At 45.9% G+C, this 17,838-nt stretch overlaps 1 protein-coding gene across 1 annotated transcript in view; it reads left to right on the top strand.

Moving 5' to 3' along the window:
* The first annotated feature begins 323 nt into the window (after positions 1–323).
* Positions 324–17,838, top strand: part of KCNH2 (potassium voltage-gated channel subfamily H member 2) — a 1,055,144-nt gene continuing 1,037,629 nt past the window's right edge. Inside the window, exon 1 of the mRNA XM_053713258.1 lies at positions 324–399. Coding sequence (XP_053569233.1) covers positions 324–399 — 76 coding nt within the window. The remainder of the gene's footprint in view (positions 400–17,838) is intronic.

Here is a 17,838-nt window from a genome sequence, read left to right as displayed (position 1 = left end):
ATTGCATCTTTTGTTAGTCAGAAACTTCAGGGTTTTTTTGCATCTCATTGAATGTTATCTTTTTTACTTATTTTTTGCTTTGGAACAGATATGATCACTTTGCATTTTTCACCTAAAACTCCTGAATTAAATGGATATAAGTGTTCTCTGGTGTTTTTAGCGCCCAACCCTGCCTGGTCCTACACAGTGTGAGATACGCACATTGTAAATTATTAAGTGAGATAGTGGTTGGACGTTGCCACAACAAGTGTTGGCTCCATGTGACTGGAGTTTGGATACTGACGCTTGGGTGCTTGTGAAAGGGCCGTACTCATGGGATAAGGATGCCAGTCCGAAGAGGTCACGTGGCCCCTCAGAACACCTTCTTGGACACCATCATTCGCAAGTTTGAGGGCCAAAGTAAGTTGTGTTACACAATGATATTATGCTGTCTCCTGTTCCCTGGTGTCTTGTTGCATGTTCATATCCGTGGAAAGCCACGTCTCCTTATTCCTTTCTCCTTTCTCCCTGTCTAAATCAGTTTCTTGGCTGCGCCATTACCTGCTTGTCCTCACGTTTCTGTCCTTGTGAGTCATAAATTCTCACTTTTTTCTGTGTATTTTTCCAGCTTGACAAGTAGACTGTTTCCTTCTTTCCTCTGTATACACATCCTTCTGCCTCTGTTCTCTTTTTTTTCTTCCACTTGTTTTAATCTGCTTTTCCTCTCTACCAAATATTTTCAATAACTTTTTAAATTCACTTTAAAAAATAAATTCTGTTAAGAGAACAGTGCATCTTATTTGCAAAAGGCAAATTTCTGTTGCAGGATGTTTTAGAAGTACGTAAGGATAAAATGGAGTGCACTGGGCATATGGCACAATAATTGGGCATATGGGGAATTTGGTATATTAGTTGGACATAGAGGAAGTTTGAGCCATTTGGGAGAAGGATAGAGTGATTGCGTATGGGGTTACTCTCAGTTTGTTGTGAAGATAATACATTACTTTGACACAGAGGGAATTCTCAGACATTAATTGGTCATTTGGGGGGAGGGTATCCAGTGCTTTCTACTGTATGAGGGGCAATGAGTGGTTTATTCAGAAAGGAAGGGCTGTTTGGCTTTGTTGAAACAATTCAATTGGGAGCTTTTTTTATTCTGTAGTTACTTGTTGCTTTTATTTGGTGGTGATTTTTCAGCACAGTGATGTTTAATGACAGGCAGGTCTGCCAATTCTCAATGTAATCACACACTTACCCCTTCAGAAAAATCTGCTGATTGTTTTTTTTTATTTATTTAATGACAGGAAGATAAATGTAGTGAGCAAATAAGGCCGCTCTTGTCTACCCATAGTCCTATGTGAATAGTAGGTTTAATTAGCACTCAGTGTATCTGCTACAGTATAAGTGTCATCTGCTAAAAGGCTGCGCGTTTTGTACTTAAGTGAATAATTCCCAAACCCTTTCCAATGCTCCAACTTATATCATAGTCTCTGGCACCGATGTTCTCTCTTTACTGAAAAATAACTTTCTCCTAATTGTTTAAACTCGTCTCTGCCCTATCCCTTCGCCTCACCTCCCTCTCCTACACATGACGCTGTTATCTGGCCATTAATAAGAATTGACTTAATACAGCTGTGTGTAATAGCAGAAAACCTACATAATATAATTACAACGCGCCACCATTGCTTCTTTATTCTGCTGCTTATCAGATGTTTTACATAAACTAATAATGACTGAAGTGTGTGCAAGAAAACTACATACAAAGAAACTGAGCAATTGTAAAAGAAATACGGTGATTCTGACGAGTACAGAATATTCAGTTTAATATATGTTTTTAGACCAGTCTTAGGGGTAGATTTAACAAGCAGCGGACGCTGCTTTCTATGCCTGAAACGTAGGTTAAGTGCTACAGTGAATCATGTCCATCCGGCACTTGTTAAATCTACCCCATACAGTGGTCATATATCATGGGAGGTGGTATATAGCACAGCCATAGAGGCATATTTAACAAATGTCTGTCGAACCTGATCCGACAGCGCAGATCAGATCCGACAGACATCGCTGAATTCACAAGAGCTGCTGGTGCAACGCCACCAGCTGCAGACTCGCGGCCAATCGGCCGCAAGCAGGGGGTGTCAATCAATCCGCCTCATCAGAGCAGTCTTTGTGACCGCTGCTTCATAACTGCTGTTGCTGGTGAGCCTGCAGGCTCGCCAGAAACACGGGGCATCAAGCTCCATTCAGGGTGTTTATGCTGTGGGAGAGGGAATATAGATCAGACATAGGGCAGTCATGCTGTGTGATGGGGTATATAGACCAGATATAGGGGCATATTTATCAAAATGTGAGCGCACATGATACTATGTAGCGTATCATCATGTCCTCTGTACATCGATAAATGCCTACAGCGTATGCTGTCAGCATTTATCATTGCACAAGCAGTTCACCAGTACTGCTTTGTGCAATACCGCCCCCTGCAGATTCGTGGCCAATCGGCTGCTAGCAGGGGGTGTCCATCAACCCGATCGTATTCGATCTGGTTGATTTCTGTCCGCCGCCTCACAGCAGGTGGACAAGTTATGGAGCAGTGGTCTTTAGACTCACCGGAAACAATGGGCATCATGCTGTGTGACAGGATATATAGACCAGACATAGTACTATTATGCTGAGTGGCAGGGTATATAGACCAGACATAGGGAGGTCATGCTGTGTGACGGGATATATAGATTAGACTTAGGGCGGTCATGCTGTGTGACGGGATATATAGATCAGACATAGGGCGGTCATGCTGTGTGACGGGATATATAGATCAGACATAGGGCGGTCATGCTGTGTGACGGGATATATAGATCAGACATAGGGCGGTCATGCTGTGTGACGGGATATATAGATCAGACATAGGGCGGTCATGCTGTGTGACGGGATATATAGACCAGACATAGGGAGGTCATGCTGTGTGACGGGATATATAGACCAGACATAGTACTATTATGCTGAGTGGCAGGGTATATAGATCAGACATAGGGCGGTCATGCTGAGTGGCAGGTTATATAGATCAGACATAGGGCGGTCATGCTGTGTGACGGGATATATAGACCAGACATAGGGAGGTCATGCTGTGTGACGGGATATATAGATCAGACATAGGGCGGTCATGCTGTGTGACGGGATATATAGATCAGACATAGGGCGGTCATGCTGTGTGACGGGATATATAGACCAGACATAGGGCGGTCATGCTGTGTGACGGGATATATAGACCAGACATAGGGCGGTCATGCTGTGTGACGGGATATATAGACCAGACATAGTGCGATTATGCTGTGTGACGGGATATATAGATCAGACTTAGGGAGGTCATGCTGTGTGACGGGATATATAGATCAGACATAGGGCGGTCATGCTGTGTGACGGGATATATAGACCAGACATAGGGAGGTCATGCTGTGTGACGGGATATATAGATCAGACATAGGGCGGTCATGCTGTGTGACGGGATATATAGACCAGACATAGGGAGGTCATGCTGTGTGACGGGATATATAGATCAGACATAGGGCGGTCATGCTGTGTGACGGGATATATAGACCAGACATAGTGCGATTATGCTGTGTGACGGGATATATAGATCAGACTTAGGGAGGTCATGCTGTGTGACGGGATATATAGATCAGACATAGGGCGGTCATGCTGTGTGACGGGATATATAGACCAGACATAGGGAGGTCATGCTGTGTGACGGGATATATAGATCAGACATAGGGCGGTCATGCTGTGTGACGGGATATATAGATCAGACATAGGGCGATCATGCTGTGTGACGGGATATATAGACCAGACATAGGGCGGTCATGCTGTGTGACGGGATATATAGACCAGACATAGGGAGGTCATGCTGTGTGACGGGATATATAGATCAGACATAGGGAGGTCATGCTGTGTGACGGGATATATAGATCAGACATAGGGCGGTCATGCTGTGTGACGGGATATATAGATCAGACATAGGGAGGTCATGCTGTGTGACGGGATATATAGATCAGACATAGGGCGGTCATGCTGTGTGACGGGATATATAGACCAGACATAGTGCGATTATGCTGTGTGACGGGATATATAGATCAGACTTAGGGAGGTCATGCTGTGTGACGGGATATATAGATCAGACATAGGGCGGTCATGCTGTGTGACGGGATATATAGACCAGACATAGGGAGGTCATGCTGTGTGACGGGATATATAGATCAGACATAGGGCGGTCATGCTGTGTGACGGGATATATAGATCAGACATAGGGCGATCATGCTGTGTGACGGGATATATAGACCAGACATAGGGCGGTCATGCTGTGTGACGGGATATATAGACCAGACATAGGGAGGTCATGCTGTGTGACGGGATATATAGATCAGACATAGGGAGGTCATGCTGTGTGACGGGATATATAGATCAGACATAGGGCGGTCATGCTGTGTGACGGGATATATAGATCAGACATAGGGCAGTCATGCTGTGTGACGGGATATATAGACCAGACATAGTACTATTATGCTGAGTGGCAGGGTATATAGATCAGACATAGGGCGGTCCTGCTGTGTGACGGGATATATAGATCAGACATAGGGCAGTCATGCTGTGTGACGGGATATATAGACCAGACATAGTACTATTATGCTGAGTGGCAGGGTATATAGATCAGACATAGGGCAGTCATGCTGTGTGACGGGATATATAGACCAGACATAGTGCGATTATGCTGTGTGACGGGATATATAGATTAGACATAGGGAGGCCATGCTGTGTGATGGGGTATATAGAACAAACATAGGGTAGACATTTTGTGTGACAGAGTATATAGACCAGACATAGGGCAGTCATGCTGTGTGACGGGGTATATAGACCAGACATAGTGCGATTATGCTGTGTGACGGGGTATATAGATTAGACATAGGGAGGTCATGCTGTGTGACGGGATATATAGATCTGAGATAGGGCGGTCATGATGTGTGACGGGGTATATAGACCAGATATTGGGCAGTTATGCTGTGTGACATGGTTATGTAGATCAGACATAGAGCGGTCATGCTATGTGACGGGATATATAGATCAGATATAGGGTGGTCATGCTGTGTGATAGGATATATAGATCAGAGATAGGGCAGTCATGCTGTGTGACAGAGTATATAGACCAGATATAGGGCAGTCATGCTGTGTGACAGGGTATATAGACCAGACATAGTGCGATTATGCTGTGTGACGGGGTATATAGATTAGACATAGGGAGGTCATGCTGTGTGACGGGATATATAAATCAGAGATAGGGCGGTCATGATGTGTGACGGGGTATATAGACCAGATATTGGGCAGTTATACTGTGTGACATGGTTATGTAGATCAGACATAGAGCGGTCATGCTATGTGACGGGATATATAGATCAGATATAGGGTGGTCATGCTGTGTGATAGGATATATAGATCAGAGATAGGGCAGTCATGCTGTGTGACAGAGTATATAGACCAGACATAGGGCAGTTATGCTGTGTGACATGACTATGTAGATAAGACATAGGGCGGTCATGCTGTGTGATGGGATATATAGATCAGACTACTTCAAGCTAAATCTCTCCAAAACTGAGCTCCTTATTTCCCCCTCTTCTTCCAAAATCTCGATGCCAAATCTCTCTAACTGTCGACAACTCCATCATTACCCTTACCCTGCATGCCCGATGTCTCGGGGTCACATTTGATCTTCTTTTTCACTCCTCACATTCAGTCCTTGGCTAAAGCCTGCTGCTTGCACCTTAAAAACATCCTAAAATTAGACATTTCCTTACACAAGACACAACTAATAATCCACTCTCTCATCCTTTCCCGCCTTGATTACTGCAACTCTGTCCTCTCTGGTCTCCCTAGCTGCCGCCTAGCTCCTTTACAATCTATAATTAATGCCTCTGCCAGGCTCATCTTCCTTATACGTCTCTCTTCATCTGCACCTCTCTGCCAATCCCTTCACAGGCTTCCTCTTGCCTCTAGGATCAAACACAAAATTCTCACTCTGATACACAAAGCCCTCAATTGCTCTGCTCCCCCCTATATCTCAGACCTTGTCTCCAGATACTCTCCCTCCCGTCCCCTTCGCTTTGCTCATGACCTCCTACTCTCCTCCTCTCTTGTTACCTCCTCACACTCCCGTTTACAGGACTTCTCCAGACTGGCTCCCATCTTGTGGAACTCTCTGCCTCGCTCCACAAGTCTCTCCCCTAGTTTTGAAAGCTTCAAGCGCTCCCTAAAGTCTCTACTGTTCAGGGATGCATACAACCTACGCTAACCTTTCATTATACCGTTTCCTCTCCTCCATTGCTATCCCCTGAACCCTCTTAGCATGTTTTGTTGTACTCAGCACTGCGGAATCTGTTGGCGCTCTACAAATAACCGATAATAATAAATAATAATATAGGGCAGTCTTGCTGTTTGACGGGATATATAGATCAGACATAGGGGCCGATTTATCAAGCTCCGTATGGCTCGCTAATTTATCAAGCTCCTGAAGGCTCGCCGGAAACAGAAGTTACAAAGCAGCGGTCTAAAGACTGCTGCTCCATAACTTGTCTGCCTGCGGCAGACAGAAATCAACCCGATCAAATATGAACCTCAAGAACCAATGGCTCAAAACAGATAAGTTGGGCTGTTTCCGCTGTGTGGGATGCACCACATGCAGTGGAATGATCCTGTGCAAGACATTCAGGCACCCAGACACCACTCAAATTTGGAATTAAACATTTTATCACATGAACGAGTCATGTGGTTTACTTACTAAGTTGTTGCTGTGGCCTTTTCTACGTTGGCAAAACCTCTACGATGGCAAAACCTCTAACGCCAGTACGCGGATGGCCAATCATAGATCAGCAATCAGGACTGCACTTGATAAAGGAACAACAGACCAACCAGTAGCAAGGCACTTTCTAACAGCAAGACATAAAGTGTCTGATCTGAGGTTCATTCTCATTGATCATGTTCCTCCTCTCAGAAGAGGGGGGGGGGGGCAGGGACAATGCCCTCTTGAAACGTGAAACTAACTGGATATATAAGCTGGGTACCCTCCATCCCCATGGTCTCAACATGTCTAATGATTGGCACTGCTTTCTGTAATACCCTACTGATATCCCTCAGACCTAGGTGAGTACCACTGAATACTATCGATGATGTGAAACCTAAACTTGGGGAACCATCTTGCTGTAAGCTCCGTGTAATGATGGGGCATACATGGATAGATCAGGTTTAGTGGGTGTTATGATGGCTTTATAACTAAACATGGTAGACCTGGCTATAGGAGCACCTATTGTATGGATAATCTTGTTTGCTTGTCTTTTGCTATCCACATGTCATGCCTACTACTTATTGTTTGATGTACCTTGATTGCCACTTGTTAGCTCCTTGAACAATGATTGATTCCATGAGGTCATTGGCATGGCTCCTAAGGGAGATAGACACAAGGTATGTTATCCTGTATATACACTGCTATGGTCTTGTGGGATATAGCTTACATAGATGTTTGTGGTTTTGCTTGCCTACCTTTATCCTATTAATCGGCCACGTCAACTGCTGATTGACTGGTTATCCTTGATTGTCACTTGTTAGCTCCCTGACCGATGAATTTTCATTATGAGGTAGGAGACATGATTCTTAAAGGGGCTGGACACAAGGCGCTTAATCGTAGATTTATCCAGTTATGACATAATGAGACACAATGTAATATATATTTCTGATTAAATAACTTAGTCCTTATCTTCATGGAATTGCTCTTATTATGTATATTCATATCATGCATACTGTACTTATCATTGTACCAATCATACTTAGCATGATAGGTTGACATACCAAAGGGGCCATAACCACACATATGAGGGTGGTGACTGTATATTGTTTATGCACATATTATATGGCACTTGGGACATATATGATCTGCATGTAATGATATCTGCAATTTATAACCTGACCTGGCATGAATATAGCCTGACATATGATAGGTGACTGAATGACAGTGGAGTCGGATATGACCTGTATGTATTGACAGCTATATCTTCCTAGAGGCTGTGTATACATAGGTCATTAAGTAATGCGTGATTATACATTGATTATGGCAGAATATTATGTGGCCCAATTTTTTCATTATATTGCCCCATTCCCCGCTGTACAATTACATATTGTGGCCGATAATCCTCAAATACACTGTGACGTGAGCTAATCTATATGGATACTATAAATTTAGCGTGATTGAGCTATCTGGCTATATTTCGCTATGCAAATTAGCCATGCTTTCGTGAGGCAAGAGGCGGGCCGCAAATACGTGCCGTGGGAGCCATATCTTAATAACATCCACATACAGCTGTAACGGGTGCATGACAAGATAAGCACAGTTACTTACTTATGTGTGATTAATGCGTATATAACAAATCTGATAAATCCTGAATACTACAAAGGAATCTAACCCCTTAGGACCTGTGGTTTCGCCAAAAACATAATGGAAACACAATGTTAACATGGCACACCAAACTAACCCATTGCTAGTATCATGACTATACTAATCATAAATGACACCTAATCGCCTACATTTAGGCGCAATGAACCAAATAGCTTTGACAAAACTATTTAGGTATGTGAAGAGTATGCAAGACTAAACAGGACATATAACTGCAGTGTAAAGGTTGTTCTTCGCTTCACACTGAGGTTTTGCACAATAGATATACACACGATGATTGACGCACAACAGATATACACACAATGATTGACGCACAACAGATATACACACAATGATTGATGCACAACAGATATACACACGATGATTGATGCACAACAGATATACACACGATGATTGATGCACAATAGATATACACACGATGATTGACGCACAACAGATATACACACGATGATTGGTGCACAACAGATATACACACGATGATTGACGCACAACAGATATACACACGATGATTGACGCACAACAGATATACACACAATGATTGACGCACAACAGATATACACACGATGATTGATGCACAACAGATATACACACGATGATTGATGCACAACAGATATACACACGATGATTGACGCACAACAGATATACACACGATGATTGACGCACAACAGATATACACACGATGATTGACGCACAACAGATATACACACGATGATTGACGCACAACAGATATACACACGATGATTGGTGAACAATAGATATACACATGATGATTGACGCACAACAGATATACACACGATGATTGACGCACAACAGATATACACACGATGATTGGTGCACAATAGATATACACATGATGATTGACGCACAACAGATATACACACAATGATTGACGCACAACAGATATACACACGATGATTGACGCACAACAGATATACACACGATGATTGACGCACAACAGATATACACACGATGATTGACGCACAACAGATATACACACAATGATTGGTGAACAATAGATATACACATGATGATTGACACACAACAGATATACACACGATGATTGGTGCACAATAGATATACACACGATGATTGACGCACAACAGATATACACACGATGATTGGTGCACAATAGATATACACACAATGATTGGTGCACAATAGATATACACATGATGATTGACGCACAACAGATATACACACGATGATTGACGCACAACAGATATACACACGATGATTGACGCACAACAGATATACACACGATGATTGACGCACAATAGATATACACACGATGATTGACGCACAACAGATATACACACGATGATTGACGCACAATAGATATACACACGATGATTGACGCACAACAGATATACACACGATGATTGGTGCACAATAGATATACACATGATGATTGACGCACAACAGATATACACACAATGATTGACGCACAACAGATATACACACGATGATTGACGCACAACAGATATACACACGATGATTGACGCACAACAGATATACACACGATGATTGACGCACAACAGATATACACACAATTATTGGTGAACAATAGATATACACATGATGATTGACACACAACAGATATACACACGATGATTGGTGCACAATAGATATACACACGATGATTGACGCACAACAGATATACACACGATGATTGGTGCACAATAGATATACACACAATGATTGGTGCACAATAGATATACACACGATGATTGACGCACAACAGATATACACACGATGATTGACGCACAACAGATATACACACGATGATTGACGCACAACAGATATACACACGATGATTGACGCACAATAGATATACACACGATGATTGACGCACAACAGATATACACACGATGATTGGTGCACAACAGATATACACACAATGATTGATTCACAACAGATATACACTCGATGATTGATGCACAACAGATATACACACAATGATTGATTCACAACAGATATACACACGATGATTGGTGCACAACAGATATACACACGATGATTGGTGCACAACAGATATACACACGATGATTGACGCACAACAGATATACACACGATGATTGACGCACAACAGATATACACACGATGATTGACGCACAACAGATATGCACACGATGATTGACGCACAACAGATATACACACGATGATTGACGCACAACAGATATGCACACGATGATTGACGCACAATAGATATACACACGATGATTGACGCACAACCTGCCCTCCCTTCTCACAGGCAACCTGTGAGAAGGGAGGGCAGCGATATGGCACAAAGAGAGGGCTAGAGAGAGAGAGAGAAGCAGAAAGACTTAAAGGGACAGTATACTCAGGCAACCTGTGAGACGGGAGGGCAGCGCTATGGCACAAAGAGAGGGCTAGAGAGAGAGAGAAGGAGAAAGACTTAAAGGGACAGTATACTCAGGAACCTGTGAGACGGGAGGGCAGCGCTATGGCACAAAGAGAGGGCTAGAGAGAGAGAGAAGCAGAAAAAGACTTAAAGGGACAGTATACTCAGGCACCTGTGAGACGGGAGAGCAGCGCTATGGCACAAAGAGAGGGCTAGAGAGAAAGAGAAGCAGAAAGACTTAAAGGGACAGTATACTCAGGAACCTGTGAGACGGGAGGGCAGCGCTATGGCACAAAGAGAGGGCTAGAGAGAGAGAGAAGCAGAAAGACTTAAAGGGACAGTATACTCAGGAACCTGTGAGACGGGAGGGCAGCGCTATGGCACAAAGAGAGGGCTAGAGAGAAAGAGAAGCAGAAAGACTTAAAGGGACAGTATACTCAGGAACCTGTGAGACGGGAGGGCAGCGCTATGGCACAAAGAGAGGGCTAGAGAGAAAGAGAAGCAGAAAGACTTAAAGGGACAGTATACTCAGACAACCTGTGAGACGGGAGGGCAGCGCTATGGCACAAAGAGAGGGCTAGAGAGAGAGAGAAGCAGAAAAAGACTTAAAGGGACAGTATACTCAGGCACCTGTGAGACGGGAGAGCAGCGCTATGGCACAAAGAGAGGGCTAGAGAGAAAGAGAAGCAGAAAGACTTAAAGGGACAGTATACTCAGACAACCTGTGAGACGGGAGGGCAGCGCTATGGCACAAAGAGAGGGCTAGAGAGAAAGAGAAGCAGAAAAAGACTTAAAGGGACAGTATACTCAGGAACCTGTGAGACGGGAGGGCAGCGCTATGGCACAAAGAGAGGGCTAGAGAGAGAGAGAGAAGCAGAAAGACTTAAAGGGACAGTATACTCAGGAACCTGTGAGACGGGAGGGCAGCGCTATGGCACAAAGAGAGGGCTAGAGAGAGAGAGGCAGAAAGACTTAAAGGGACAGTATACTCAGGAACCTGTGAGAGGGGAGGACAGCGCTATGGCACAAAGAGAGGGCTAGAGAGAGAGAGAAGCAGAAAAAGACTTAAAGGGACAGTATACTCAGGAACCTGTGAGACGGGAGGGCAGCGCTATGGCACAAAGAGAGGGCTAGAGAGAAAGAGAAGCAGAAAAAGACTTAAAGGGACAGTATACTCAGACAACCTGTGAGACGGGAGGGCAGCGCTATGGCACAAAGAGAGGGCTAGAGAGAGAGAGAAGCAGAAAAAGACTTAAAGGGACAGTATACTCAGGAACCTGTGAGACGGGAGGGCAGCGCTATGGCACAAAGAGAAGGCTAGAGAGAGAAAGAAGCAGAAAGACTTAAAGGGACAGTATACTCAGGAACCTGTGAGACGGGAGGGCAGCGCTATGGCACAAAGAGAGGGCTAGAGAGAGAGAGAAGCAGAAAGACTTAAAGGGACAGTATACTCAGGAACCTGTGAGACGGGAGGGCAGCGCTATGGCACAAAGAGAGGGCTAGAGAGAAAGAGAAGCAGAAAAAGACTTAAAGGGACAGTATACTCAGGAACCTGTGAGACGGGAGGGCAGCGCTATGGCACAAAGAGAGGGCTAGAGAGAAAGAGAAGCAGAAAAAGACTTAAAGGGACAGTATACTCAGACAACCTGTGAGACGGGAGGGCAGCGCTATGGCACAAAGAGAGGGCTAGAGAGACAGAGAAGCAGAAAAACTTAAAGGGACAGTATACTCAGGAACCTGTGAGACGGGAGGGCAGCGCTATGGCACAAAGAGAGGGCTAGAGAGAGAGAGAAGCAGAAAAAGACTTAAAGGGACAGTATACTCAGGAACCTGTGAGACGGGAGGGCAGCGCTATGGCACAAAGAGAGGGCTAGAGAGAAAGAGAAGCAGAAAGACTTAAAGGGACAGTATACTCAGGAACCTGTGAGACGGGAGGGCAGCGCTATGGCACAAAGAGAGGGCTAGAGAGAAAGAGAAGCAGAAAAAGACTTAAAGGGACAGTATACTCAGACAACCTGTGAGACGGGAGGGCAGTGCTATGGCACAAAGAGAGGGCTAGACAGAGAAAGAGAAGCAGAAAAAGACTTAAAGGGACAGTATACTCAGGAACCTGTGAGACGGGAGGGCAGCGCTATGGCACAAAGAGAGGGCTAGAGAGAGAGAGAGAAGCAGAAAGACTTAAAGGGACAGTATACTCAGACAACCTGTGAGACGGGAGGGCAGTGCTATGGCACAAAGAGAGGGCTAGAGAGAAAGAGAAGCAGAAAAAGACTTAAAGGGACAGTATACTCAGGAACCTGTGAGACGGGAGAGCAGCGCTATGGCACAAAGAGAGGGCTAGAGAGAAAGAGAAGCAGAAAAAGACTTAAAGGGACAGTATACTCAGGAACCTGTGAGACGGGAGGGCAGCGCTATGGCACAAAGAGAGGGCTAGAGAGAAAGAAGCAGAAAAAGACTTAAAGGGACAGTATACTCAGGAACCTGTGAGACGGGAGGGCAGCGCTATGGCACAAAGAGAGGGCTAGAGAGAAAGAGAAGCAGAAAGACTTAAAGGGACAGTATACTCAGGAACCTGTGAGAGGGGAGGGCAGCGCTATGGCACAAAGAGAGGGCTAGAGAGAAAGAGAAGCAGAAAGACTTAAAGGGACAGTATACTCAGGCACCTGTGAGACGGGAGGGCAGCGCTATGGCACAAAGAGAGGGCTAGAGAGAAAGAAGCAGAAAGACTTAAAGGGACAGTATACTCAGGAACCTGTGAGACGGGAGGGCAGTGCTATGGCACAAAGAGAGGGCTAGAGAGAAAGAAGCAGAAAGACTTAAAGGGACAGTATACTCAGGAACCTGTGAGACGGGAGGGCAGCGCTATGGCACAAAGAGAGGGCTAGAGATAGAGAGAAGCAGAAAAAGACTTAAAGGGACAGTATACTCAGACAACCTGTGAGACGGGAGGGCAGCACTATGGCACAAAGAGAGGGCTAGAGAGAGAGAGAAGCAGAAAGACTTAAAGGGACAGTATACTCAGGAACCTGTGAGACGGGAGGGCAGCGCTATGGCACAAAGAGAGGGCTAGAGAGAAAGAGAAGCAGAAAGGCTTAAAGGGACAGTATACTCAGGAACCTGTGAGACGGGAGGGCAGCGCTATGGCACAAAGAGAGGGCTAGAGTGAGAGAGAAGCAGAAAGACTTAAAGGGACAGTATACTCAGGCAACCTGTGAGACGGGAGGGCAGCGCTATGGCACAAAGAGAGGGCTAGAGAGAAAGAGAAGCAGAAAAAGACTTAAAGGGACAGTATACTCAGGAACCTGTGAGACGGGAGGGCAGCGCTATGGCACAAAGAGAGGGCTAGAGAGAAAGAGAAGCAGAAAGACTTAAAGGGACAGTATACTCAGGAACCTGTGAGACGGGAGGGCAGCGCTATGGCACAAAGAGAGGGCTAGAGAGACAGAGAAGCAGAAAAAGACTTAAAGGGACAGTATACTCAGGCACCTGTGAGACGGGAGGGTAGTGCTATGGCACAAAGAGAGGGCTAGAGAGAAAGAGAAGCAGAAAGACTTAAAGGGACAGTATACTCAGGAACCTGTGAGAGGGGAGGGCAGCGCTATGGCACAAAGAGAGGGCTAGAGAGAGAGAGAAGCAGAAAAAGACTTAAAGGGACAGTATACTCAGGAACCTGTGAGACGGGAGGGCAGCGCTATGGCACAAAGAGAGGGCTAGAGAGAGAGAGAAGCAGAAAGACTTAAAGGGACAGTATACTCAGGAACCTGTGAGACGGGAGGGCAGTGCTATGGCACAAAGAGAGGGCTAGAGAGAAAGAAACAGAAAAAGACTTAAAGGGACAGTATACTCAGGCACCTGTGAGACGGGAGAGCAGCGCTATGGCACAAAGAGAGGGCTAGAGAGAAAGAGAAGCAGAAAGACTTAAAGGGACAGTATACTCAGGCACCTGTGAGACGGGAGAGCAGCGCTATGGCACAAAGAGAGGTCTGGAGAGAAAGAGAAGCAGAAAGACTTAAAGGGACAGTATACTCAGGCAACCTGTGAGACGGGAGGGCAGCGCTATGGCACAAAGAGAGGGCTAGAGAGAGAGAGAAGCAGAAAGACTTAAAGGGACAGTATACTCAGGAACCTGTGAGACGGGAGGGCAGTGCTATGGCACAAAGAGAGGGCTAGAGAGAAAGAAGCAGAAAGACTTAAAGGGACAGTATACTCAGGAACCTGTGAGACGGGAGGGCAGCGCTATGGCACAAAGAGAGGGCTAGAGAGAGAGAGAAGCAGAAAAAGACTTAAAGGGACAGTATACTCAGGAACCTGTGAGACGGGAGGGCAGCGCTATGGCACAAAGAGAGGGCTAGAGAGAAAGAGAAGCAGAAAAAGACTTAAAGGGACAGTATACTCAGGAACCTGTGAGAGGGGAGGGCAGCGCTATGGCACAAAGAGAGGGCTAGAGAGACAGAGAAGCAGAAAAAGACTTAAAGGGACAGTATACTCAGGAACCTGTGAGATAGGGAGGGCAGCGCTATGGCACAAAGAGAGGGCTAGAGAGAAAGAAGCAGAAAGACTTAAAGGGACAGTATACTCAGGAACCTGTGAGACGGGAGGGCAGCGCTATGGCACAAAGAGAGGGCTAGAGAGAGAGAGAAGGAGAAAGACTTAAAGGGACAGTATACTCAGGCACCTGTGAGACGGGAGGGCAGTGCTATGGCACAAAGAGAGGGCTAGAGAGAAAGAGAAGCAGAAAGACTTAAAGGGACAGTATACTCAGGCACCTGTGAGACGGGAGGGTAGTGCTATGGCACAAAGAGAGGGCTAGAGAGAAAGAGAAGCAGAAAGACTTAAAGGGACAGTATACTCAGGAACCTGTGAGAGGGGAGGGCAGCGCTATGGCACAAAGAGAGGGCTAGAGAGAGAGAGAAGCAGAAAAAGACTTAAAGGGACAGTATACTCAGGAACCTGTGAGACGGGAGGGCAGCGCTATGGCACAAAGAGAGGGCTAGAGAGAGAGAGAAGCAGAAAGACTTAAAGGGACAGTATACTCAGGAACCTGTGAGACGGGAGGGCAGTGCTATGGCACAAAGAGAGGGCTAGAGAGAAAGAAACAGAAAAAGACTTAAAGGGACAGTATACTCAGGCACCTGTGAGACGGGAGGGCAGCGCTATGGCACAAAGAGAGGTCTGGAGAGAAAGAGAAGCAGAAAGACTTAAAGGGACAGTATACTCAGGCAACCTGTGAGACGGGAGGGCAGCGCTATGGCACAAAGAGAGGGCTAGAGAGAAAGAGAAGCAGAAAGACTTAAAGGGACAGTATACTCAGACAACCTGTGAGAGGGGAGGGCAGCGCTATGGCACAAAGAGAGGGCTAGAGAGAAAGAGAAGCAGAAAGACTTAAAGGGACAGTATACTCAGGAACCTGTGAGACGGGAGGGCAGCGCTATGGCACAAAGAGAGGGCTAGAGAGAGAGAGAAGCAGAAAGACTTAAAGGGACAGTATACTCAGGAACCTGTGAGACGGGAGGGCAGTGCTATGGCACAAAGAGAGGGCTAGAGAGAAAGAAGCAGAAAGACTTAAAGGGACAGTATACTCAGGAACCTGTGAGACGGGAGGGCAGCGCTATGGCACAAAGAGAGGGCTAGAGAGAGAGAGAAGCAGAAAGACTTAAAGGGACAGTATACTCAGGAACCTGTGAGACGGGAGGGCAGCGCTATGGCACAAAGAGAGGGCTAGAGAGAAAGAGAAGCAGAAAAAGACTTAAAGGGACAGTATACTCAGGAACCTGTGAGAGGGGAGGGCAGCGCTATGGCACAAAGAGAGGGCTAGAGAGAAAGAGAAGCAGAAAAAGACTTAAAGGGACAGTATACTCAGGCAACCTGTGAGAGGGGAGAGCAGCGCTATGGCACAAAGAGAGGGCTAGAGAGAAAGAAGCAGAAAAAGACTTAAAGGGACAGTATACTCAGGAACCTGTGAGACGGGAGGGCAGCGCTATGGCACAAAGAGAGGGCTAGAGAGAGAGAGAAGCAGAAAGACTTAAAGGGACAGTATACTCAGGAACCTGAGAGACGGGAGGGCAGTGCTATGGCACAAAGAGAGGGCTGGAGAGAAAGAAGCAGAAAGACTTAAAGGGACAGTATACTCAGGAACCTGTGAGACGGGAGGGCAGCGCTATGGCACAAAGAGAGGGCTAGAGAGAGAGAGAAGCAGAAAGACTTAAAGGGACAGTATACTCAGGAACCTGTGAGACGGGAGGGCAGCGCTATGGCACAAAGAGAGGGCTAGAGAGAAAGAGAAGCAGAAAAAGACTTAAAGGGACAGTATACTCAGGAACCTGTGAGACGGGAGGGCAGCGCTATGGCACAAAGAGAGGGCTAGAGAGAAAGAGAAGCAGAAAGACTTAAAGGGACAGTATACTCAGGAACCTGTGAGACGGGAGGGCAGCGCTATGGCACAAAGAGAGGGCTAGAGAGAGAGAGAAGCAGAAAGACTTAAAGGGACAGTATACTCAGACAACCTGTGAGATGGGAGGGCAGCGCTATGGCACAAAGAGAGGGCTAGAGAGAGAGAGAAGCAGAAAGACTTAAAGGGACAGTATACTCAGGAACCTGTGAGACGGGAGGGCAGCGCTATGGCACAAAGAGAGGGCTAGAGAGAAAGAGAAGCAGAAAGACTTAAAGGGACAGTATACTCAGGAACCTGTGAGAGGGGAGGGCAGCGATATGGCACAAAGAGAGGGCTGGAGAGAAAGAAGCAGAAAGACTTAAAGGGACAGTATACTCAGGAACCTGTGAGACGGGAGGGCAGCGCTATGGCACAAAGAGAGGGCTAGAGAGAAAGAAGCAGAAAGACTTAAAGGGACAGTATACTCAGGAACCTGTGAGACGGGAGGGCAGCGCTATGGCACAAAGAGAGGGCTAGAGAGAAAGAGAAGGCAGAAAGACTTAAAGGGACAGTATACTCAGGAACCTGTGAGACGGGAGGGCAGCGCTATGGCACAAAGAGAGGGCTAGAGAGAAAGAGAAGCAGAAA

This window comes from Bombina bombina, chromosome 5 (assembly GCF_027579735.1).
Source record: "Bombina bombina isolate aBomBom1 chromosome 5, aBomBom1.pri, whole genome shotgun sequence".
NCBI classification, from domain to species: Eukaryota; Metazoa; Chordata; class Amphibia; order Anura; family Bombinatoridae; genus Bombina; species Bombina bombina.
Note: the sequence above shows the minus strand (reverse complement) of the source record. Positions and strands in the feature narration are given on the sequence as shown.